The sequence below is a fragment of the Rhinolophus ferrumequinum genome, chromosome 24 (assembly GCF_004115265.2).
Source record: "Rhinolophus ferrumequinum isolate MPI-CBG mRhiFer1 chromosome 24, mRhiFer1_v1.p, whole genome shotgun sequence".
Taxonomy (NCBI): domain Eukaryota; kingdom Metazoa; phylum Chordata; class Mammalia; order Chiroptera; family Rhinolophidae; genus Rhinolophus; species Rhinolophus ferrumequinum.
The window spans coordinates 15,523,218-15,550,388 of NC_046307.1; the positions used below are offsets into that span (position 1 = coordinate 15,523,218).

Below are 27,171 nucleotides of genomic sequence, written 5' to 3' on the forward strand. Positions count from 1 at the left end.
ACCACCAATCTTATAATTTACCTTATTGAGTATAGTCTGATAATATACTCCTAAAGCAGCTTTGTCTATGTTTAATGAAGTTTGTGGATAGATAAGAATGTGTTTTCTTTAATATGTACCATCTTTAAGGTGCACCACCTTTTTAGGGACATAGTACCAAAACAAAAGTAACACATTTAATTCATTTTCTGTTTTGATATTTGCAATTAATATTTCAAAATTGTATGTACTTATATTGGTCAAAAGTGGACAAAAATATAGGCTAATAGGAAAATTACTCTTGGATTTGCTTAAAGTGTATTCATGACTGAGAACAAATTAAATGTAAGGCATTTTGAACAACTGATTGTGCTTTTTCATTTGGTATGAAATATTATGTAGTAAGGCATCTGATGGTATGACAATGTGGTTGGTAAATTCTGACATGTAAATGTTATCAACCTGAGGGCCTTTGTTAGTTTCAAGAAAGTACATGTATATATGATCTCTATATGCTTTATGATAAAAGTAGTGTCCCAGCCAATCCTGCTTTTAAAAAATTAATATCTATTTGGCATTTACATGGTAATTAATATACAAGGGAAATCTTTTTGTTTGTTTCCTGTCTTACTGCCCTCCTTCAGATTTCAACCTGACATGATTTAGGATTATGTATGGTTCTTCTGGGATAAACATTGTCCATCCACATCAGCATTCTGCCTCCTATAGTGTAATTAAAAGAAAATGTACAAGAATAGGAAGTTCTAAAGAGGAGAGAGCAAAATCACTGTGAAAGTCTAAATGAGCTACAATTAAGAATAAAATGTGTAAGCAACCCCAACCACATTTTATGGCTATTTTGAGTCATATAGAAAAATTTTCTTTAAGTATTAAAGTATTCAGTCCCTAATTAAAGAAGTTGATCGGGAAAAAATAAGTTTATTTTAATACTTGTGATTAGAACCAACAGAACTGAAGTTTTCTCAAAGATTTTCAAAATTCCCCAAAGAAAAAAGGAATTTAAAATTGACATGCCTTCATACATTAAAGTATAGTTAGTTACAAATGGCATCATTTTGTATAACTGAGAATCAAATGCATGAATCCTTAATCAGGGGAAAGAGAATATTTCCTTTCATTCATAAAGTATTTTATAGAGATGTTTGAGTCTGACTCTTTTGGTGAGATTTTCCCCCCCTTTTCATATTTAGCTGAATTTTCATGAAGAGAGGGAAAACACAAAGAATTCTGATCAAGACTTCTTTTTTTTTTCTTTTTTTTTTTTTTTTTGACTGGCTTAGTCCCAAGTAGTGTCAGAGCTAGAAAAGTATTCAACTGTGGAAAGTATAAAGGATAGTTCTTTTTTGGACTATGTGGTATAGCCCTGGCCTCTGATTGGTTACTCTATTGAACTTTGGTTAGTCTTCATGATATCAAAATTAAGTAAAATTTGCAAGATACCAAAACTTTTGAATAAACTTTAAAATAGTCAATCATTCGTCTTCAAAACATAATTCTAGATAGTGTGCAGTCTCCTTTTTTCTCTCTGAAAACACATCAATTCATAAATATTTTTTTGACATTCATATCTAGTTTTTAAAACTGAAAAGCAAAGAGATGAAAATGAATTGTAAACTTTTATATAGGGTTGTTAAAAGACTAAATTGTATTCAAACATCACTTATTAAAATTAGTGAAGTAACTTATCATACTTTTTGTAAATCTTCCTTAATCCTTAAATACGGCTTCCTTGCAAATGAGGACTTAAGAAAAAATAGATGACAGTTTTTCTACACATTCTACTGCTTTATTCTTGGAGTCTCTTGCTTCTTAGAGTGGATTCTTCTGTTTTAAAGCTGGAAATCTATTAGTCAAATTGAGAGTTATTTTTATGTCTAATACTCATAATCTTAGCCAATGGTTTGGTTGATCATAGATTTTAATTTTAAAGTCATTTTCCTCTGTTCTTTTGTATTCAACACTGTTGATGAAAAAGTGATATCCATCTAGCTCTCATTCTTTTATCTGTAAACTTCTTTACTCTCTTTTACATTTTTTTTATTGTTGATATTTGCTAGATCCCAATTTGAGATTCATCCAATACACTGAATTTGTTTTTCTTTGAGTAACCATAGTTTTCTTTTATTAAATTTCCAATTGGCAGGTTTTCAAAATAATGTTTTTTCACAATTGCTATTTTCTTTTCTTTTGGTGGAGGAAATTAAAAATATTTTTTACTTTTAAGCTTTTTCCATATTGTTCTGAATCTCTATTTCTTGGGTATACATTCTTTTATTTGTTGAGTCCCTTTTTCATGTTGTTAGTCTTCCTCATATGCTTCATGGTATTTTATGAAGAAATCTCCTATTGGAGGTTTCCCTCATAACAGTACTGGTTTTGGTAGTCTTGAAGAAGGGAGGAAAGAGGCGTCTCAAGGTGGTTCCAGCCTCAGGCTCTATAAAGCCAAGCCTTAATTAAGAAGCTTAGCTCAACATTCCCACACACAGGCAGTAGTTCTGGACCTACACCTAATGATGTGTTTGAGCTGGGCTCCAGTCTCCCTTGCATGGCACTGCTCTGCATTTGTTTTATGAGGCAAAATCTCAGAGAAGGTCTCCTTCTGCTTGGTTGTCATGTGTCTGTTAAGGCTGTAGACATGGGAACTAATGGCAACATTTTTTACTTTTCAATATTTAGAGTAAATAAGCTGATTTTAATCTTAAACAAGCTGATTTTAAGGAAATTTGAGTTGTATCTGAAGTAAGTGACGCATGGGGATTACCTACAGGAAAAAAATCATGGTCTTCATTAATATGCATGAGAGTGCTGCACATGGTAGTCCTGGATGACATACAACTTGCTGGATGACAAAGAAAACCCTCTGCAAAGCAATCCTTTGTTGTGCACTGATGCCAGGTAGAACAAGGCAGTGAACTGGGTGGTGACATGAGTTACAACTCATGACTATTTTTCAATTTTTCAAGGCCTCAGAGTGAGTACTTGATGTTTAGCATGTGGGCTCACAACCTGGAAATATGGAGTACACCTAGCTCCTAAGTGTTAGGCACAAGCTGGTGCTGTTATTAAGGACAACGAGAAGCCACCTTTATTTGGCATGGTCATGCTATACCTGGTCTAGGACCTGTCCCAGTCCTACCTTCCATTCCTTGAACCACCCACAGAAGTCTACTCAAGCCGACAGGTTGTTTATTCTCTTGTTCACTGATTTGTCTCAGCTGTTTTCCTCTTTCAAGTCTCTCTGCCCTTGTTCAATGATGCTCAGATTGTGGAGGATGAACAGCGAACCTTCAGTGGCCTGCTGCTCATAAGACCGTTTTTCTGAACATTTTGAGGATATCAATATCACTGGGCCTTATTTCCAGAGCTATTAATGTGAAAGGTTTCTGACTGGAATATCAAGACAAATGGGTTCAGGTTTCTGAAGCCATTGTCTCCAACTAATATAGGCTGTCCACAAGGAAAGATGTTGACGAGAAACTCAACTTCTAGAACAATTTAGGGTTTACTGAAAATTAAAATTGTATTACCTAAATATTGTCATCTTGAGGATTTTTTTTGCTTAAATTTCTTTATCTCTGGGGAAGTGGATTTCTTCATCCTGAATGTCTCATCCTATTCAACAAGATTTAATCGGTAATCAAAAAACTTTCCACAAATGAAATTCCAGGATTAGATTGCTTCACTGGTGAATTCTACTGAATGTTTAAAGAATTAACACCAATCTTTCATAAATTTGTTTAAAAAAAGAGGAACAGGGACCACTTCCAAATTCATTCCATGAGGCCAGTACTTACCCTGATGCCAAAACCAGACAAAAATAACACAAGAAAAGAAAACTAATACCAATATTTCTTATGAGTATAGATACAAAAACCCTCAACAAAATATTAGCAAACTGGTTCCAGCAACATATAAAATGGATTATACACAATGACCAAGTGGGATTTGTCCCAGAAATACAAGGTTAGTTTAACATATGAAGGTCAGTCAATGCAATACACCATATTAACAGAAAAGGACAAAACCATGCAACCATCTCAATAAATACAGGAGGGAAAAAATTTTTACAAAATCCAACACCTTTTCATGATAAAAAAAATACTCAACAAATTAGGAATAACAGGATATGTACTCAACCTGATAAAAGGCAACTATAAAAACCCACAGCTAATTTCATATTTAAGAGTAAAAGATTGAATGAAACCTTTCCCCCTAAGATCAGGAACCAAACAAGGATGTCCCTTCTCACTGCTTCTATTTAACATTGTATTGTAAGTTCTAGCCAGGGCAATAGAAAGAGATAAAATAATTCAGGTTGGAAATGAAAAAGTAAAAGTATATTTACAGATGACATGATCATACATAGAGAAAATCCTAAGGAATCCACAAAATCTACTAAAATTAATAAATGAGTTCAGCAAGGTTGGAGGATACAAGATCAACATACAAAAATCAATTTTATTTCTGTACATTAGCATTGGACAACTTAAAAATGAAATGAAGAAAACAATTTCATTTGTGATAGCCTGAAAAAGAATAAAATACTTAGGAATAAATTTAACAAAATAAGTAGAAGACTTGTATACTTAACACTACCAACCGTCATTGAAAGAAGTTAAAGAAGACCTAAATAAATGGAAAGTGTTCACAGATTGGAAGACTTAATATTGTTAAGATGGTGATACCCTCCAAGTTGGTCTAGAGAGTCGATACAATCTCTATCAAAATCCCAGCCTAATTTTTTGCAGAAATTGGCAAATTTACCCTAAAATTCATATGGAAATGCAGTGGACCCAGAATAGCTGAAACAATCTTGAAAAAGAACAACAAAGTTGGAGAACTCAAACTTCCTGATCTTAAAGATGTGTTATGAGTTAGATATTAGATATTTGAATAATTAAATACATTAAACATAAATACTATCTTTTAGAATGTACTACAAGGAATTATTAGAAATTGTCTTAGATTCCATCACAAATTTCTCAAGCTAACCTCCCTAATTATCCAAATATCTCCTTTCTAAATTTAAATTTCAATGGATCTGACTTTTTGAAAATCAGTTTAGTTTGAAAAGTTAGCTGATACTAAATTTGAGTTTACTTTCACCAATGAGCAGTATTGGTTGCTTTACAATTATTTCATTCAAATGACCAACTGATGTGTTTAATTTATCTATCTAGTAGAAAATTTCAAAAGATAAGAATTTCTAATAAAATCCACAAACCATTGATATTAGCTAATTATTGGCAGCTTAATATTTTTAAATAATGCTATTTAAAGTATGATTTAAAGAACTAAAAATTCCAGTTAAAATCTGATAATACCTATTTCACCAATTTATCTGTCTTTCTCTCAAAATTAATATTTAATCTCCCTTTCACCCTTCAAGTTAAGAACAAAACAGCCCCCGAATTAACATGAAGTTTAAAAAATATTCTCTCAATTTTTCAAAACAATTTTATTCAAATTTTTAAACAAATTTTATTCAAAATTTCAACATATGGATTTAGCATGTTGAATTTTAGGACTACTTGTATTCAAATTCCTTTAAAATTATTTTTATCTTTTCTTCAATGATATTAAAAATTTGTGCCTATATATTACCAAGGAGGAATTAAAATTGCTATTTAGTTTCCAGAGTACCCTGCTAGCTATTCTCTCTCTCTCTCTCTCTCTCTCTCTCTCTCTCTCTCTCTCTCTCTCTCTCTCTCTCTGTCTCTCTCTCCCCGAATATTCAAAATGGAAAAAATATTTTAAATATTATGCTTCAGGTCTGGCAACCAGTTGTGTACATTGTTATATGAATCCTTCAGAATGGATAATGCACCTTTCCTGACTGGAAAGGAATGATTTTTCAGATGACCATTCTTTATATCAACTCCTCTTCCATGCAGATGTAATATAATAGATTTTTTTACTGATAAGTTTGGCAGTTTAGGGGAATAATCCATGCTGTTGTGTGTTAGATTACCCAATTAGGCCACCCTTCTTGATTTTAATTACACCCTAATAACATTTGAAAATATCTATACATAGATATTTTTTCTTCAATATTTAAGGCTATAAGTTATTCATTATATATGTTACTCTTTAAAATTTTTTTACGTAATTAACGATCTCAACAAAACACTATTAGTTTTTTTTCCAATTTCTAAATTTCGTAACCACCTCTCTTTGCTGGTACATATTTCTAAAGGGAAAAAAACCATTTTGAAGGTTCTTATATTAATTGAAAACTTGAATACAAATATATTTCACTTATGATATCTATGTACCCAAGACCAGGATGAAGTTTGGATCTAAATTATCTAAAAAGTTGTTCACCTCTCTAATTCCACTTGGGTAGATAAGAAAATGGATTCTAGAGCCACACTGTAACAGTTTGAATCCTAGCTCTGCCATTTCAAGTGGTGTTATGACTATGGCCAGGCTATTTAAACTCTCTATGCCTCCATTTTTCATCTATAAAATGTGGCCAATAAGAGTGCCCACCTCATAGGCTTCTTTGGGGGAATACAATGAATTAATATATATGAAATGCTTAGAATAATATCTGGCATAGAGTGGCACAGATATGTTAGTATTGTCTCAATATCCTTTACTTTGGATTGACAAAAGGAACTGAAAAGAGCTGATTTGCAACAGTATTTCTATGTCAGCATATACAAATAAGTAAACAAAATATAGCTTGAATTTTGTTCTGAACTCTGTAATTTGAATCTAACTAGAACTTGCTTACTTCATGATGAACAATTTGCTCTTTATTTTTCCCAGATTTTTAAAAATTTATATCTAAAATAATACTTTTTATTTTTATTCTTTTCAGTATTATGTTTTCTTATTTTACTTAATGTTGGTACATATTGTGTCTCCTCTGATTTACCTTAAAAGTAAAAGAAAATTATAAAATGTATTAATATTATTGCCATTGCTATATATCTTATAGGAAGCAATTAATAGAACTAGAATCAAAGTAAATTTAATTGAATAGTACTTAGCATGTATTATACCCTCATCTCTCAGAATTCTATATTCACTTTCAGACATGTTCATGGCTGAATGTATGATCTGACAATAGTCTTCTTATATAGCTAGAAACATAATAATTAAAGTAGATTAATTAATTAATGTATCAACTCATAGTTATTGAATACTATAATCCAGGTTTCTTTCAAAAGTAATTTTTCTAATACTTTCTATTAGAATCTAAGATTATTGACATGCTTTTAAAATAATTCATTGAGCATTAATTATAAATTATAATTTATTAAGTGAATTAGGTAATTAAATTGAATTACAAAATATTTAAGGAAGGGAAATCACATATGTGCGAAAATAAGTGGTACTCCATTCAATATGCTAATTGTAACCAATAAACTGGTCAGTTGTGTCTCAGTTAACTTCCTATATCAGGATAATTACAATAGATGTACACTGTGCTGGAATCCATTTTATAAACAAGTCTCTTCTCTTCACCATAGACAAGGCCTGAGGCACTCTTTGCTCACCAGTTAAAATCAGGGCTTCTTGTGAAGGAATGTGATATCTAGGATACAAGGAATGAATACATTAAGATGCAAAGTCATTACAAAATATAGGTATCTATCTAGCTAAAGAAGCTTACGTTTAAAGCCTTTATCTTTACAAAATTCTATGATTTTTGCTCACTTGATTTTAATCTTGATATTATCCTGATAATAATAAGTAGAATAATCATGTCCTATCACTCTCGGAGCTTTTTTCCTTATCTGTAAAACTTCCTTTCACTTCCTTTTCAGTTATAAAAATCTGATTCTAATACTATTTGACTTCCTCCTAAATTTAATGTGGAGGAAGGACTGTAAAAGGACTTATAACAAAGCAAGATACCTCTTCTTTCAACTGCATTGCTGTTTGCACGCTCGTGTAGGAAGATAGAAGAACCTTTCTTTTGAAAAATAGTCAGATAGCACGTGGTACAGAACACTTTAACAAATTTTGCATAATTATAAATTCCTCACATACTTGTAAATACAAAGGTATAGCTATTATTAATTGTAATTTTATAAGAGTTTATCTCCCCTGGTTAGATTATGCAAAGGGGAAATGGAGTTCCTTGAAGTTGCACTGATTAGGGTGTAGGGAGACGGAGATACTTTCTTGCTTTCTGCTCACAATTATTCTAGCTCAGGCAATGTAATGGAATAATCTTACAAATTACGCAAATTAATGGAATAACAAAGTTTGTAAACGTTCTACATACTTTAAAAATGGATTACTTTTGGACACTTCCAAAATATGCTTTGACTTGAGAATATCAATTTCTCAATAAAGACGCAGGGTGGCGCTGCAGGCTAAGATTGTGAATAAGCCCCAAAATACTCATATTCCTTTGTTGCAAAGCTGAATCAAAGACACACGGAAGAAGCTTTTCCAGCAGTCCTGGGTTGCCGACGAGTTTTGGCAGCAATATACTAAACGATTTTAAGATTCAAAGTAACTTTGTGAGGTGTCAACCAATCAAGAAATCAGAATTGAATATCTCAAGTCTTTTTGTGGTTGCTGAAGGGATTGGATGTAAGCACCCGGGCTCCAACATGGAGACGCTAGAGAAAATTCAACCAAACAGGCAAGTGATGGCCTTTATTATGATGGTGTTCTTGTCTCAGGCTAATCCCGAGCCTATTTGTTATTCTGTGCTGGAAGAAACAGAGAGCGGCTCCTTTGTAGCCCATCTGACCAAGGACCTGGGTCTGGGAATTGGGGAATTGGCCGCCCGGTCGGCCCGGGTGGTGTCTGACGATGACAAGCAGCGCTTGCAGCTGGATCGCCAGACTGGAGATTTGGTTTTGAGAGAGAAACTAGACCGGGAAGAGCTATGTGGCTCCACGGAACCATGTGTACTGCATTTCCAAGTATTCCTGGAAACGCCGGTGCAGTTTTTTGAAGGAGAATTATCAATCCAGGACATAAATGACCACTCCCCAGTATTCCTGACAAGGGAAATGCTCTTGAAAATCCCGGAAAATAGTCAGCCAGGGACTATTTTTCCTTTGAAATCAGCTCAGGATTTGGATGTGGGCAGCAATGGTCTTCAACAATACACTATCAGCCCCAGTTCTCATTTTCACGTTCTTACTCGAAATCATAGTCAGGGTAAGAAGTACCCAGATTTGGTGCAGGACAAAGCGCTGGATAGAGAGGAACAGCCTGAGTTCAGCTTAACCCTCGTGGCGCTGGATGGTGGGGCTCCGCCCAGGTCTGGCACCATCACCGTGCGAATCCTGATCATGGACGTCAATGACAATGTTCCTGAGTTTGTGCACACCCCATATGAGGTGCAGATCCTGGAAAACAGCCCCCTAGACTCCCCAATACTGAGTGTCTTCGCTAGGGATGCAGATGCTGGAAACTTTGGGAGTGTTTCCTATAGCTTGTTCCAAGCATCAGATGAAATTAAACAAACTTTCTCAATAAATGAAGTCACAGGAGAAATCCGACTGACAAAGGAATTGGATTTTGAACAAATTAAATCTTACCACGTGGAAATTGAGGCTACAGATGGAGGAGGCCTTTCTGGAAAAGGCACTGTATTCATAGAGGTGGTGGATGTGAACGACAATGCTCCCGAACTGACCATATCTTCACTCACCAGCTCCATCCCAGAAAACGCTCCTGAGACAGTTGTCTCTGTTTTCCGTATTCGAGATAGAGACTCTGGAGACAATGGAAAGACAATGTGCTCTATTCCAGATAATCTGCCATTTATTCTAAAACCGACTTTCAAGAATTTCTACACCCTTGTAACAGAAGGACCACTGGACAGAGAGAGCAGGGCCGAGTACAACATCACCATCACCGTCACCGACTTGGGGACCCCCAGGCTGAAAACCCAGCACAACATAACCGTGCTGGTCTCCGACGTCAACGACAACGCCCCGGCCTTCACCCAAACCTCCTACACCCTGTTCGTCCGCGAGAACAACAGCCCCGCGCTGCACATAGGCAGCGTCAGCGCCACAGACAGAGACGCGGGCGCCAACGCCCAGGTCACCTACTCGCTGCTGCCGCCACAGGACCCGCACCTGCCCCTGGCCTCCCTGGTGTCCATCAACGCCGACAACGGGCAGCTGTTCGCCCTGAGGGCGCTGGATTACGAGGCCCTGCAGGCCTTGGAGTTCCGCGTGGGCGCCACGGACCGCGGCTCCCCTGCGCTGAGCAGCCAGGCGCTGGTGCGCGTGCTGGTGCTGGACGCCAACGACAACTCGCCCTTCGTGCTGTACCCGCTGCAGAACGGCTCTGCGCCCTGCACCGAGCTGGTGCCCAGGGCGGCCGAGCCGGGCTACCTGGTGAGCAAGGTGGTGGCGGTGGACGGAGACTCGGGCCAGAACGCCTGGCTGTCGTACCAGCTGCTCAAGGCCACGGAGCCCGGGCTGTTCGGCGTGTGGGCGCACAACGGCGAGGTGCGCACGGCGCGGCTGCTGAGCGAGCGCGACGCGGCCAAGCACAGGCTGGTGGTGCTGGTCAAGGACAACGGCGAGCCGCCGCTGTCGGCCAGCGTCACGCTGCACGTGCTGCTGGTGGACGGCTTCTCGCAGCCCTACCTGCCGCTCCCGGAAGCGGCGGCCGACCCGGCCCAGGCCGACCCGCTCACGGTCTACCTGGTCATCGCGTTGGCGTCGGTGTCGTCGCTCTTCCTGTTCTCGGTGCTGGCGTTCGTCGCGGCGCGGCTGTGCAGGAGGGGCAGGGCCGCCTCGTTGGGTGGCTGCTCGGTGCCCGAGGGCCACTTTCCGGGCCACCTGGTGGATGTCAGCGGTACTGGGACCCTTTCCCAGAGCTACCAATATGAGGTGTGTCTGACCGGAGACCCTGGGACTGGTGAGTTCAAATTCCTGAAGCCAATATTCCCCAACCTCTTGGTTCAGGACATAGAGAGAAATTAAAGAAAATCCCAAATGCAGGAATAACTTTGTATTAAGTATTGTGCTTGTTTAAGTGACTGTCTTATTGATTTTGGCAAAACTAACTCCTGTTACAATGCCTTTTAAGAAATAGTTTTATCCAAATATGTATCTCTATTCTAAACCAATGCATATCCCTGATCATGCTAAATTTCTTCCTTCTATTAATATTGATTGGACTTGGCCTTTTAAATTACACTGGATATTGAGTATGTATTTTCTCCATATTTGACCCTCTATTAGTGATTAATCTTCCCATAACTATAAATTACTCAATTAGTGTAAGAAATTTTACTTAAATCAATTTCTTAATGTCTTTTTAATGAAACATTTTAAAGCTTTTATGTAATTTTGCATTTTTATATATTTGTGGTTCTTGTCTTTATCATATATAGCTTTATCTTTGTAAGACCAGAGTGCTTGAAATTCTTTATAGCTACCTAGGCCTTTCTTTTTGACTATTCTACCAGGCTATGACCCATGAATAGCCATGAGCATATAACTTAGCATACTCTTTCTTCTAAATTGTACATAAACATGCACCTCATTAAAATACTAATGCACTAAAACTGTGACTTCCTATTGTGATCACCATATATGCTACAGGTTTTCTTATTTATTTGATTGCTACGTACCTAGCACATTGTAAGTGCTCCATTAATACTCATTAATGTTAAAAGTAAAATAATTATTCTCATTTGTAAGTAATAATTAAAGAGAAAATCTTATATAATTTGGCATCACTGTCACTAAATACAGCTAAGTCACTACTTGGTAAAATCCTTTAAACAGTAATCTCAGAACCTTAAATAAATCCTAAATCCTTTCAGAGCATTCAAGATGTAGAGAGCATCATACACTTCCTTGTCCTTCCTTTTGCCCTGTAAAAAAAAGTTCAAGCATAGTTTAATGTATGTATTCCTTGGTTTTCCTGCAGCTTTTCCCTATTGTTCAAGAGTCAGATAATTTCTTCTGAGTTTCAGTTATTCTGTTCAAGACTGATTATCATGTGATATCAGATTTTCACTTTAAGTTACATTGCAGACATGGACAGTATTTAGCAACAAAATAATGATTTATTTTTGATGTTCAACTTATCTTCTGTTTTGTTCTTCAATGTAGCTTTCAGATATTTTGTGTAAATTTACTTTATCAATTATACTGAACTTTCCTTTGTAAGAAATAAGCATTATTTTGTCCTTTGGGACAATAAGAATAGAAATAGAAATTAAATAACATAAGAAATGAACTTATCTGAATTATAATTGTTTTATGTTGTGTTCAATAAGCCAAGTAAGCTGATCATGTGATTTCCAACTAAATTTATATGACTAGACTATAAGACCACTTATTTGAACTTTTGGTACAATGTGAGCAATTAAAGAGCTTGCTTTATAATCTAAATATTTATTTTGAAATCTTGTGTCATGCTACTAGAATTTAATTACTTGCACTTTTCCCTGAATTACTTTTTTTCCCTAAGGACACAATGAAATGAAAAAGGAAAGTGACTTACTGTTTAAGTTATTCTTGAAACAGCCTCTTAGCCTTCATCCAATCTAAACATTGAAATAAGAGATAAAAATGAGAGCAAAATTAAACACAAACAAGTATATAAGATATAAATATGGTAGTCAACTTTAATGACTTCTCCATTTATTATTAGCTATTACTATTTAAACAAAATAGCTTTTATATATGATAACAAGAAATCTGATTGACATTTTCACCAATATATTTCAACATTATGAAAATCCAAATTCACTTTTTCTGTTTATATAAGGAAATTCCAGTTGTACAATCCACCAAGTGACACTGGCCAAATAAACATCCAGAACCCAGCTTTATGGATTTATGTAGTACATTTATGAAATACTCTGAGTATTACTTTATGAATCACTGTGCGTATTTATAAAGCATGGATCTTTCCTTACTATCTGGGTATCACCACCAAATTAGTATAGAATAGATAAACATTTTGAAATTCAATGATTAGAATTTAGTAGTAAACATGACTTGAATAACTTCCACAAAATGCATGTTTTATGAAAAATAAGCCAATTCTATTGTTGCAAAATAAAAATAGAGAATGAAGGCCAAATATCTTAAATAGAGGGACATATAATGTTCAGTAGTTAGAAGACTCAATGTTTGGAGTCTTCTTATGTCGATTTTCTGCAATCAATCTATAGATGTAATAAAATCTTAAACAAATTTTCAGCAGATTTCTTTGTGAAAAAGCTGAATCTAAAATTTACATGGAAATACAAAGGAACAATAATAACTAAAGCAATCTTGAAGAAAATGAATAAAGCTGGAGGACTTACCCATCAGATACTAAACCTATTATAAAGATACAGTAAGTAAGACTATGTAGTACTACAGGATAAACAAAGAGAAAAGTGGAAAAAAGAGTCTTAAACAGACCTATGGTTACCTGATGTATTACAAAATGATACATCACAAACAATGGGGAAGAGACCACCTTTTCAATAAATAGTGCAAAGTCATTTGGATATTTATATAAAAAAAAAGATTTTGATCCTAACCTCATTCATATGAAAAAATTCAAAAGGATTATACCTCTAAATGTGAAAATTAAAGTAAGTAATTTTTCAAAAACACCATACAAGAATATTTTCACGACTTTGGATTATGCAAAAATTTAAAGAGAACACAAAAAGTGCTAACCATAATCATTGAGAAATATTGACAAGTTGGGCTACATTAAAGTTTGAGAAGTTTTGTTCATCAAAGATACCACAAGAGTTAAATTTCAAGCCATAGAGTGGGAGAAGACATTTGCAATACATAATTCTGAAAAGATACTTATATCCAGAATATATTAGGAACTTCTAAAGATGGATAAGAAAAAAGGCAAATACCTTAAATAGAGAAATGGACAAAAGACTTTCAAGCACTTCACAAGAATGTACCCTAATAGACAGTAAACATGTGGAAAATGTGCTCATTTTAATTAATCAGGGAAATATTAATTAAAATTACAGTATGATATCACTACATACTAGAATGGTTAAAATTAAAAGACAATATCAAATGTTGACAAGGATATGGAGCAACTGGAACTCTCATTGTTTGCTGGTTTGGGTAAAACCACATTTGAAAACTGTTTTGCAATATCTGCTAAAGCTAAATATATGTGCACATCTTAATGCACCACAATCTACTTCTAAAAATATATCAAATATAAATGCTCACATAGACATCAAATGACATGTACTAGAATGTTCATAGCAGCACTACTCAAAATATCCCTAAACTGGAAAAACCCAATGCCCATCAAGTGAAGAATGGATAAACAAATCGTGATATAGTTATACACTAGGATAGTATAAATAATAAGAATAAAATAAACTTTAAGAATATGCAACAGATGAATTTTACAAATGTAATGTTGAGTGAAAGAAGTCAAACACAAAAGAGTAATACTCTACAACTCCATTTGTATAAAAGTTCAAAATAACAAAAAATTTTGTGACAGTAGAAGTTAGGAGAGTGTTTATCTTTAAGGGGGAGGGTAGTAACCAGACAATGACAGAAGGAGGCTTATAGGGTTTCAGTAACATTTTAATTTTAATTTAGATTCTGCTTATAGGAGTGCATTCACTTTGTGAAAATTCTTTGAGTTGTACACGTAAGATCTGTGCCCTGTTCTGATGTGTTATATTTAAAGATAAAAATCATTTTTGTAAAAATTTAAACTTTCGTAAACATCCATTATCACTTATTTCTTGAATATAACCAAACAAAAAACCCACAAGAAAAAGTTTTTTCACATACTCAAAATGTATTTTTATGAGGAATAGTAATATATCATTTTAGTTTGTCCTGAAAAGTATTCTTTTACTTACAGCTAACTCAGCAAATGTCTCTTTAGAGCTTCCAATAACTAAGAACTGGAGGGAGATAAGATCGGCAGTACTTCTGTGACTTAAAAGTTTTGATACACACCAGAGTTATAATTTGGAATGAAATGGCAAATACTGTATGCAATAGTAAATAAGGACGCTTGGTGGCGCTGCAGGCTAGGAGTTTGAATGAAGGTCGCTGTGGCTACCCGGGACGCCATTAAGCTGGGAATCAGAACTCCGACAGCTTTCTAAAAGAAGGAAGCATTTTAGGTAAGATCAAGGGGTGGAGATCTTCAGAGAGGGCATCGTTCTAGTGCAAGTCAGTCAGAAAGATCTAATTCGAGGTTATTTAACGAAGCCATCTGGCTTGACTGTATACCGAGTTGAAGAAACTGCATCTTCTTGAACCGGGTCTTAACAATGGAGACAGCGCTAGCAAAAACGCTACAGAAAAGGCAAGTTATCTTTCTTGCTCTATTGTTGCTTTTGTGGGAGGCTGGTTCTGAATCAATTAGGTATTCTATGCCAGAAGAAACAGAAAGTGGCTCCTTTGTGGCAAACCTGGCAAAAGACCTGGGACTCAGGGTGGGGGAACTGGCCACTCGGGGCGCGCGAATCCACTACAAAGGAAACAAACAGCTCTTACAGCTGGATATGAGGACTGGGAATTTGCTTCTATATGAAAAACTAGACCGGGAGGTGCTGTGCGGGGCGACAGATCCCTGTATACTGCAATTCCAACTATCACTGGAAAACCCGGTGCAGTTTTTTCAAGCTGATCTGCAGCTCACAGATATAAATGACCATTCCCCAGAGTTCCTAGACAGGGAAATGCTTCTAAAAATCCCAGAAAACGTCCAGCCAGGGACTGTGTTTCCTTTGAAAATAGCGCAGGACTTTGATATAGGTAGCAACACTGTTCAGAACTACACAATCAGCCCCAACTCCCATTTTCATGTTGTCACTCATAATCGCGGAGGTGGCAGAAAATTCCCGGAGTTGGTGCTGGACAAAGCGCTGGATAGGGAGGAGCAGCCCGAGCTCAGGTTAACCCTCACCGCGCTGGATGGCGGGGCTCCGCCCAGGTCTGGGACGACTACTGTCCGCATTGAAGTCGTGGACATCAATGATAACGCCCCTGAGTTTTCACAGTTGCTCTACGAAGTACAGGTGCCGGAGAACAGCCCGCTAAACTCCTTAGTTGTCGCTGTCTCCGCTCGAGATTTAGATTCAGGAACGAATGGGAATGTAGCTTACGCTCTTTTCCAAGGCAATGAAGTTAATCAACCATTTGTAATGGACGAGATAACAGGAGAAATTCGTCTGAAACAGGCATTGGATTTTGAGACAACTCAATATTATAACGTGGAGATTGCGGCCACAGATGGCGGGGGACTTTCAGGAAAATGCACTGTAGCTATACAGGTGCTGGATGTGAATGACAATGCCCCTGAACTCACCATGTCGAGGCTCACCAGCTCTACCCCAGAAAACTCACCAGAGACTGTAGTTGCTGTTTTCAGTGTTTCTGATCCAGACTCTGGGGACAACGGCAGAATGGTTTGCTCCATCCAGAACGATCTCCCTTTTCTCTTGAAACCCACATTCAGGAACTTTTACACCCTAGTGACAGAGGGCCCACTGGACAGAGAAAGTAGGGCTGAGTACAACATCACCATCACCGTCACAGATATGGGGACACCTAGACTGAAAACCCTGCACAACATAACCGTACTGGTCTCCGACGTCAACGACAACGCCCCGGCCTTCACCCAAACCTCCTACACCCTGTTCGTCCGCGAGAACAACAGCCCCGCGCTGCACATAGGCAGCGTCAGCGCCACCGACAGAGACGCGGGCGCCAACGCCCAGGTCACCTACTCGCTGCTGCCGCCACAGGACCCGCACCTGCCCCTGGCCTCCCTGGTGTCCATCAACGCCGACAACGGGCAGCTGTTCGCCCTGAGGGCGCTGGATTACGAGGCCCTGCAGGCCTTGGAGTTCCGCGTGGGCGCCACGGACCGCGGCTCCCCTGCGCTGAGCAGCCAGGCGCTGGTGCGCGTGCTGGTGCTGGACGCCAACGACAACTCGCCCTTCGTGCTGTACCCGCTGCAGAACGGCTCTGCGCCCTGCACCGAGCTGGTGCCCAGGGCGGCCGAGCCGGGCTACCTGGTGAGCAAGGTGGTGGCGGTGGACGGAGACTCGGGCCAGAACGCCTGGCTGTCGTACCAGCTGCTCAAGGCCACGGAGCCCGGGCTGTTCGGCGTGTGGGCGCACAACGGCGAGGTGCGCACGGCGCGGCTGCTGAGCGAGCGCGACGCGGCCAAGCACAGGCTGGTGGTGCTGGTCAAGGACAATGGCGAGCCGCCGCTGTCGGCCAGCGTCACGCTGCACGTGCTGCTGGTGGACGGCTTCTCGCAGCCCTACCTGCCGCTCCCGGAAGCGGCGGCCGACCCGGCCCAGGCCGACCCGCTCACGGTCTACCTGGTCATCGCGTTGGCGTCGGTGTCGTCGCTCTTCCTGTTCTCGGTGCTGGCGTTCGTCGCGGCGCGGCTGTGCAGGAGGGGCAGGGCCGCCTCGTTGGGTGGCTGCTCGGTGCCCGAGGGCCACTTTCCGGGCCACCTGGTGGACGTCAGCGGTACTGGGACCCTTTCCCAGAGCTACCAGTATGAGGTGTGTCTGACGGGAGGTTCTGGGAGTAATGAGTTCAAATTCTTGAAGCCGATTATTCCCAATCTCGCACCCCAAGGAGCAGGTGAAGAACTAGAAGAAAAGACCGTTTTCCGCAATAGTTTGGGATTCAATTAGGGATCTATCCGATCATGATGCAGTGTCTTTTGTCACTTATCTCTAATTTCCCCAGATAGAGTTTGAGAGCATCATGGACAAAATCTCATCTTCAAGTATAACCTTGATTTCTCTTTTGTAATGTATTTGTTCATTGCACTTTATGTGTCCAATTTTGGAAAACTCAGTTCTAAACCATTTACATATCCATGCATGCTGTTGATTTTCCTGAAATGTTTGCTCCTCTGTTGGCATTTGTTGCGATGAACTGTCTAAATAAAATCAAATATTAATTGCTTTTCTCTCTATTTGATCCATTTTTCATCACACTGTGAGTATATTTGATGCTAAATACCAAAAATAAGAAAAGATGTTTTTACATATTTTTAAAATTTTGTTTTCAAATGAATACATGCATATGATAACAAATGTAATAGTTAAAAGAAACATAAAAGCAAAAATCTTCTATCTATGCTTCTCTCCTAGCTCTCATCCCCACTGGCAAACATTTTTTTAAAACAAACATTTTATCAAATTATAACATATATACAGAAAAAAAGAACAAATTCTTAGTGTCAGCTTAGTGTTTTTTCAGAAAGTGAAAATATTTGGTATTGGCATCTTGGTGAAGAAAGGAAACATTACTAGCACACAAGGTGCCGTACAAATTATCCCTACTACTCCAAGTATAACAAATATCCTGACTTCCAATACTATAGTTTTGCTTGTTTTGAATTTATATAAATGGAATAGTATGGTGTGAACTGTTTTGTGTTTTATTTCTTTCACTCAACATGTTTATGACATTTATCTATGATATTGTTTTTAATTTTAGTTATTCATTCCTGTTGCTGTATAGTATTCCACTGTATGAATATTTCACAGTTCATTATCCATCCTACTGTAGATGGATAGTTGGGATGGTGCAAGGTTTGGCTGTTTGAATAATTCTTCTCTGAACGTGTCTTTTGGCCAACATGTATTTGTGTTTTGTTGAGTAAATATTAATACCTAGGGGTGGAATTGCTGCTCATTTAGTAAGTACATGTTCACTTTCTGTAAATATTTCCTAATAGTTTTCCAATGTGGTTGTATCAATTTACCCTGCTCTCAGCAGTGTCTGGATGTACCAGTTCCTCCACAATCTTGCCAACACCTGGTATTGTCTGTTTTTCGTTTTATCCTATTGGATAGCACTTTTAAACTTTTTACTTTCTAGCTTTTCTATATTTACTTCATTATCAGTAAAGAACATGTTTATAACTTTTTCACAAACTTTAAGCAATTAGTTTCCTGCTATTATTGTTCAGCACCTAACACAATTAAACTTATCCACTCTTCATATATAGCTAGCTAACTATTTTCTGGTACTGTTCTGCACAAACCAAAACCTCCATTTATTGTTCCACTAACAACAGTTTCTTCTGATTTTCCATATGAAAGAAAATAATAGAATTCTTTTTTTTCTGTTACGTGTTTCTCCCTTATACTTTCAAAACTCTTTCAAATGAACTTTTGTATAATCAAGGTTGCTATTTTATAAGTCTTTTGTATGATATGGCAGTCTGCCCCCAAGTTTATGTCTGAGTGGAAATTCTGACAAGCTGTTCTCTGTGAATCAGTTCAGGGCCAGGTTTAAAAAATATCAGACTTGACTTTACGGAGCCATGTGATGAATGGGCAGGGAACTCTTTTCAGTATGTGGCCCTTAAAATGTATGGATACAAAAGGCTTTATGCTGGGTTTCCAAGATCTGCACTAAATGTCTTAGTGATCTCTGGAAAAAATCTTTTATTTCTTTAGAAATGAGTCTTAAGTTTTTTGAAGGGATATCATGAGAGGAAATAATTGGTATTATTAAATATTAGTATATGTTACATAATGTATTAGTATGTTATATAATTTATTACACACTCTCTATGCACTTGGCTGTTTTCTAAATTCTTTACACATATCTCATATAATTTTCAAAATAATGGTACAATTGTCCCCCCCATTTTAGAGGTGAACAACTGGAACATACAGAGTTAAAGTAACTTGCCCAAGGCCACCTCACTCTTAAGTGGTGGAGTCAGGATTTGAATCCAGGCAGCCTAACCACAGAGACATTGCTTTTTTGTTTTTAATTTTTCTATTTTGAGATCTATTAAACATTTTTAAAAGTATATTCAATGTATATGTGCAATTTAAAGTAAAAATAATAAAATGTTCACCAATGTAGCTATCACCCAGCTTAAGAATTAAAACAATGCCAAGACTTGGAAATCCCTGTGTACTTCCATCATTATATCTTCCATCCTCATGAAAATCAACACCTATCCCAACATTTTTATTAATTATCTATTCTTTATAATTGCAGCAGATATGCATATGTCTCTAAACAATATATTGTTTAGCTTTGTCTTTGAAATTTATATAAATGAATTCATAATGGATCATCTGTGAGCTTACTTTTTTCAATCATTAAGTATTGAATTCATCCATGTTAATGTAGTTCATTCATTACACTGCTCTATAGTATTCTATTGTATACACCTTTACCTTTTAAATTCATTTTGCTGTTGATTGACTTTTGGTTTGTTCCAAGAGTTTTGTTATTATGAAGAATGCTGCTATAAGCATTCTTGAATATATCTCCTCATGCACTTGGGCCAGAGTTCCTTTTGGGTACATGCACATCTAGGGAGGTACTATCTGGGTCATACCAAAAAACCAGAAAGATATCAAAGTGAAAGAAATAGACAGTTAATAGATGCCAACACCAACATGACAGATGTTAGAATTATCTGACAAAGATTTTTAAATGGTCTTCAAAAACCACTTCAACAAGCAATTACAAACATGCTTGAAACAAATTCAAAAATAGGGAGTCTGAGCAAAGAAATGTAAAGTTGCAAGAAAGAAATAAAAGATATAAAGAAATACCAATGGAAATTTTAGAAATTAAAAATACAATTTTGAAATGAAAAACTCAGTTATGAAGTCAACAGCAAAATAGAGGGGATAAAGATTCAGTGAATTTGAAGATAGAACAATAGAAATTACCAAATCTGAACAATAGAGAGGAAATAGACTAAAAAATTAACAGAGCCTCAGGGACCTGTAGGACAATAATAAAGATCTAACACTTGAATCTTTGTGTCATTGGACTCTCAGGAAGAGAGGAGAAAACTTTCCAAATTTGGCAAAACATGCAGACCCAGAGAATCAAGAAGCCAAATAAGTTCAAAACAAGACAAACCAAAAAAGATTTACACCAAAAGGCATCATAGTCAAATTTCTGAAAACTAAAGGGAAGGAAAAATCTTGAAAGCAGTAAGATAGAAATGACATGTTACCCATAGAACAATAACAATTTGAATGACAGTAGATTTCTTATCAGAAGCCCTGGAGGTCAGAGTGACACAATATCTTTCAAGTGATGAAAGAAAATAAATATTAACCCAGAATCCTATATCCAGAAAAATATCCTTCAGGTAGAGAATTTTTTGCCTGTGGACCTACCCTAAAAGAATGAATAAAAGACTTTTAACTACTACATGGATCAAAACAAAGTCTCAAGTGAAATTTAAAAAATCAACATCAAACTGAGTTGGAAATGAAAAGACAATATATCAAAATTTACAAAATACAGCTAAAGCCGTGCAGAGAGGGAAATTTATAGCATTAAATGTGTACAGTAGAAGAGAGGAAAAGTCTCAAATCAATCATCTAAGCTCCCATCTCAAGAATATAGAAAAAGAAGAAGGAAATAAACCGACAGCAAGCAGGAGAAACAGGGAAAAGGAAATAATAAAAATAATAAAAGAAAGAAATTCAAAACAAAAATAATAGAGAAAATCAATGAGACAAAAAGGTGGTTCTTTGAAAGAATCAATAAAATTGACAAACATCTAGGAAGACGGACAAAAAGTCTTCTTCCCCAACCATTTGAGATTTCAACTGTGTTTAGCATCAAATTCTTTATATTTTCAAACTTTTCTAAAGCTTATCTCCCATCAATTGAGAGGGTTTTTTTTTAAAAGTGATTACTTACACATCTTTATCTTTTCCCTGAATTATTATTTTTCTTGCATATGACTGAATTGAAGAAGATTTTAAGAAGTTCAATTCATCCTTGAAAGTTGGTCATTATCTTTCACTTTAAATAAGCCTGAAGAATTTTGAAATGTTATTATATAATGGAATGAAAGGAAAACAAACACGTATAGCATAAAAATAGAAATGAGCTTGATCAACTAGGTAATAATTATAAGCTAACTAAATAAAATTATAATACACTCTACAATGTTTCATCAGTTAAAGTACTATTTCAACTCATTGTTAATAAGCCAGCTGAATTAATCTTAAAACTATCAGTCACCTCACACTAGCATATATGAGTATAAAGAGCATGAGACATGGTGCTTTTTTATGTCACTTGCCTTTCCGTGTTGTGTCCAGAGGAAACCAAACTTTTGCCACCTAATTATTAAAATTAAGCTGGAAAATATGATTAAGATGATTCTCAGTGAATGCTGGATATGTTCTGTATCTTAAAAGAGGTATGGGTTACATGGATGGATCCATTTGTTAAAATGCTATACAGTTAAGATTGCTGCATTTCAATTTGTGAACATTACCTAAAGAACATTACCTAAAGAAAAGAACTATACCAAAGTAAACATTGAGTGGAAGACAGAGAGTGGAGGGAAATGTATAGATGAAACAAGACAGAATATTGCGAAGCCAGATGATTTGTAATGGAAGTTTATGATACTTACTTTGTATATGTTGAACTGTTTTGTTTTCATAACTAAATTTTTAAATGAATATTCCTTGTGAGACATATTTATAAAAGCAAAGTCAATTCAACTCTACTCTGCAAATCAAATCAAAGCAAAAAGAAGAAAACAGAGAAGCATTCTCCAGAAGGGATCTAATGTAATCCACTGTCCATAAAAAGGAAGTTTTTTCACATACCCAGCTGATAATCTTTTTTGAGTACATTAAGATATTGTCTTCTTTCTCTCTGTCATAACAACCAACATTCTCAAAGATGTTTCAATGATCTAAATTGAGTTTGACACATACTGTACTGCTGATAAAATTTGCTTTAAAATGAAAAATAATTCAGTAAGCTGTATTTTAGGATGCCTAATGGTGCTTCAGGAAAAAAGGACTCTGAATGCCAGTGATGCCATTAAGCGGGAATCAGAATGTCCACTGAAAGAAGGAAGCATTTAGGATTGAGCTGGAAATAGCTTTTCTTCAAAGAAACTAAACCCAACCAAGATGTTTAGGGTTGTTGGTTTTACTTTTATCAGTTTGTTATTGATAGGAAGTCTATTCTCAGTAAAATTTATTAAGTGAACCATGGATGCTGGTCACGGTGATATTATCTTTATCCTTCTGGGAAGATCCTTCTGCTTTTCAACTACAAAATTATTTCATCTGTTTAGAGTTTAGATTTTATTTAGCTTTATTTATTTTACCTACAGTTGAAGTATTTTGGAAAATATCCTCATTTTAAATCTTCCATCATTTTGGCTCTTACCTGAAGTGAATTTTGCTTGAACTCAATTGATTTCACCTCTCAATAAATATGAAATGAATCTGAAATGGTTTATGTTTGGTGTATTTTGTGTTCTTATATGTGTACTGGCCCATTTCATGTATTTTCAGGATATTTAGAGATAAATTTTCCTATTTATCTGAGCAGAAACTGGTGAGATAGGAATAGATACAGCCATAATAAATCATCATTGAATTCCATGGTATCCACTCAAATGTTATTCACCTTTCTCACTACCTACACTTGTAGGACCTAGTGCCATCCTTGTGAAAGGATAGTAGAGATGAGTCATGAATGTTTGTTTTCTGCATTGCGTTATGTTCTTATGACAGGATAATATGTTTGGATTTTAATTAATTAGTATACGAGGGGAATTTGATTTTTATAGTAAAATGAACAATCCTAATAAAAGCATGACCAATACATACAAAATACGTGACTATCTATATGAAAATGAAGTAGAATTCTAAAACACTTAGGACAGATACTTGATTGCTCTTAGTTCCTCTTTTACATAAGTTAATTTGATAAGATATTTCTATCGTAAGTATTTCTTGAGCTCAATTTTCCTCCTACCTAACTGTTCCCTTTAGTGTGCAGGTGTAACCACAAGACAAAGTAAGTCTATTGTTCATGATATTTTAATGGTCATATGATTTAGAGAAATGATTGCTTATTTTCCCATCGTTGTTGCTAACCAATTTTTACATTTTACATAGTTTGTTAATATGTTAGGATGATTAAATGTTGTACTTCTTGGAGTCACATATTACACTGCTCATCAGAGATAATTGCACTGCTAAACAATAAAAATTGATTATAGGATGTTTACAATATCCGAGGGAGTGGTTTTTAGTTAAACGTCAGTGTGCATGAAAATCACTTAAGGAGAAAGATTGAAGTTGAGATTTCCATTAGCACCACCAGAGAATTTGATTCTAGATCTGGAGGGGAGCCCAGGAATTTCTTTGGGAAAAACCCCAAGACTCCCAGGTAATCCTTTATGCAAGTGGTTCGCACACTCCAGTTTGAGAAACACTGACTCGACCTAAAAGTCTTCATACAGGTCAGATTTTGGAAATGATATTGACCTGCAGGTACCTCATGAAGTTATTAATTTGAACGCGTGGTGGCAGTGCAGGCTAAGAGAGTAAATCCAAGTTCTGCAGATTCCGCGGACGCCATTTCACCAAGAAACCCAAGAAAAATACAGAACACATTTAAGCTAAAGCCAAGATAAAGGTGTTCAGGAAGGCAGTCATCGCTAAAGTGAAAAAAAAAGCAAAACGAATTCGAAGCAAAGACATTCCGGAGGGTCGACGGTGGACGTGGTGATTGGGAGTCCAAAAGGATTTTTCTTCTGGAATCACACATAACAACAGAGATGGCTCAAACAAAAGCCCATCGCAAGAAAAGGCAAGTGGAGACCTTCATTGTATTGATGCTTTTGTGGGAGACGGGTTCAGAATCCATTCACTATTCTGTGTTGGAGGAGACAGGAAGTGGCACATTTGTTGCCAACTTGACAAAGGACCTGGGACTCAGGATGGGAGAGCTGGCTGCGCGGGGAGCCCGGATTGTTTTCAAAGGGAACAGACAGCATTTGCAGCTTGACCCACAGACCTATGATTTGCTGCTAAATGAGAAACTGGACCGGGAGGAGCTGTGCGGCTCCACTGAGCCGTGTGTGCTAGCTTTCCAAGTGTTACTGGAAAATCCCTTGCAGTTTTTCCAGGCTGCCTTGCGAGTCAGAGATATAAATGACCACGCCCCGGAGTTCCCAGCCAGAGAAATGCTACTGAAAATATCAGAAATTACTACACCAGGAAAGATATTTCCTTTGAAAATGGCACAGGATTTAGACGCGGGTAGCAACAGCCTTCAGAGCTACGTAATCAGCTCCAATTCTCACTTCCACGTTCTCACTCGCAGTCGCAGCGACGGCCGGAAGTTTCCGGAGCTGGTGCTGGACAAAGCGCTGGACCGCGAGGAGCAGCCAGAGCTCAGGCTAACTCTCACCGCACTGGATGGCGGGTCTCCGCCCCGGTCAGGGACCACGGAGATTCAGATCCAGGTCTTGGATAGCAACGACAATGCCCCCGAGTTTGCTCAGGAGCTCTATGAGGCGCAAGTCCCTGAAAACGACTCCCTCGGCTCTCTAGTTATCACAGTCTCAGCGAGAGATTTAGATTCAGGAACCTTTGGGGAGATATCTTATGCCCTATTTCAAGTCGATGACGTTAACCAACCCTTTGAAATAAACCCAAACACAGGAGAAATTCGACTGAAAAAAACATTGGATTTTGAGGAATTTCAGTCTTATCACGTAGATGTTGAGGCTACAGATGGCGGGGGACTATCAGGAAAATGCTCGATAGTTATCAAGATCCTGGACGTGAATGACAACGCTCCTCAATTGACAATGTCATCACTCATCAGCCCCATCCCTGAAAACCTGCCAGAGATGATAGTGGCAGTTTTCAGTGTATCAGACGCAGATTCTGGAAATAACCAACAGGTTATTTGTTCTATAGATGACAATCTCCCATTTCTTCTAAGACCGTCAGTAGAGAATTTCTACACCTTAGTAACAGAAGGACCACTGGACAGAGAGAGCAGGGCCGAGTACAACATCACCATCACCGTCACCGACTTGGGGACCCCCAGGCTGAAAACCCAGCACAACATAACCGTGCTGGTCTCCGACGTCAACGACAACGCCCCGGCCTTCACCCAAACCTCCTACACTCTGTTCGTCCGCGAGAACAACAGCCCCGCCCTGCACATAGGCAGCGTCAGCGCCACCGACAGAGACGCGGGCGCCAACGCCCAGGTCACCTACTCGCTGCTGCCGCCACAGGACCCGCACCTGCCCCTGGCCTCCCTGGTGTCCATCAACGCCGACAACGGGCAGCTGTTCGCCCTGAGGGCGCTGGATTACGAGGCCCTGCAGGCCTTGGAGTTCCGCGTGGGCGCCACGGACCGCGGCTCCCCTGCGCTGAGCAGCCAGGCGCTGGTGCGCGTGCTGGTGCTGGACGCCAACGACAACTCGCCCTTCGTGCTGTACCCGCTGCAGAACGGCTCTGCGCCCTGCACCGAGCTGGTGCCCAGGGCGGCCGAGCCGGGCTACCTGGTGAGCAAGGTGGTGGCGGTGGACGGAGACTCGGGCCAGAACGCCTGGCTGTCGTACCAGCTGCTCAAGGCCACGGAGCCCGGGCTGTTCGGCGTGTGGGCGCACAACGGCGAGGTGCGCACGGCGCGGCTGCTGAGCGAGCGCGACGCGGCCAAGCACAGGCTGGTGGTGCTGGTCAAGGACAACGGCGAGCCGCCGCTGTCGGCCAGCGTCACGCTGCACGTGCTGCTGGTGGACGGCTTCTCGCAGCCCTACCTGCCGCTCCCGGAAGCGGCGGCCGACCCGGCCCAGGCCGACCCGCTCACGGTCTACCTGGTCATCGCGTTGGCGTCGGTGTCGTCGCTCTTCCTGTTCTCGGTGCTGGCGTTCGTCGCGGCGCGGCTGTGCAGGAGGGGCAGGGCGCCTCGCTGGGTGGCTGCTCGGTGCCCGAGGGCCACTTTCCGGGCCACCTGGTGGACGTCAGCGGTACTGGGACCCTGTCCCAGAGTTACCAGTATGAGGTTTGTCTGATGGGAGGCTCTGGGACCAACGAGTTCAAGTTCCTGAAGCCGATTCTCCCGAACTTCCCGCCCCAGGTCATTGGGAGAGAAATGGAAGAAAACCCCACCTTGCGGAATAGCTTCCCATTCAGTTAAGTATTGGATTATTCTATAATACTAAACCCTACTTAGTAAATTTGGAAATCTCTTTTAACTTAAAGTTACATGTTATTGATGGTCCCTTTCTTGATTATTTTACTACTGTTACTTGGGATGAAATTAACATAAATTCAGACAATGCATTTACATAGTGTTTTCCTATATTATGATTAGTAGTCTTTAAATTATTCATTCAACTATATTTGGCAATCTGAATAAAAAGTAAAATTTTATTTGCATAATTTAA

At 38.3% G+C, this 27,171-nt stretch overlaps 3 protein-coding genes across 3 annotated transcripts; all 3 read left to right on the forward strand.

Annotated features, from left to right (window-relative positions):
- The first annotated feature begins 8,396 nt into the window (after positions 1-8,396).
- PCDHB4 (protocadherin beta 4) lies at positions 8,397-11,997 on the forward strand. The gene is given in 2 exon segments (XM_033097060.1): positions 8,397-10,912; positions 10,914-11,997. Coding segments are annotated over 2 exon segments (2,397 nt in total). The 5' UTR covers positions 8,397-8,576; the 3' UTR covers positions 10,975-11,997.
- Positions 11,998-14,931: 2,934 nt separating this feature from the next.
- Positions 14,932-17,894, forward strand: PCDHB5 (protocadherin beta 5). The gene has a single exon (XM_033097061.1). It carries the CDS (start codon positions 15,233-15,235, stop codon positions 17,618-17,620), a length of 2,388 nt encoding a protein of 795 aa, XP_032952952.1. The 5' UTR covers positions 14,932-15,232; the 3' UTR covers positions 17,621-17,894.
- Positions 17,895-24,228: 6,334 nt separating this feature from the next.
- LOC117017120 (protocadherin beta-6-like) lies at positions 24,229-27,145 on the forward strand. Its single transcript, XM_033097063.1, is given in 2 exon segments — positions 24,229-26,683; positions 26,686-27,145. Coding segments are annotated over 2 exon segments (2,382 nt in total). The 5' UTR covers positions 24,229-24,537; the 3' UTR covers positions 26,922-27,145.
- Positions 27,146-27,171: the final 26 nt, after the last annotated feature.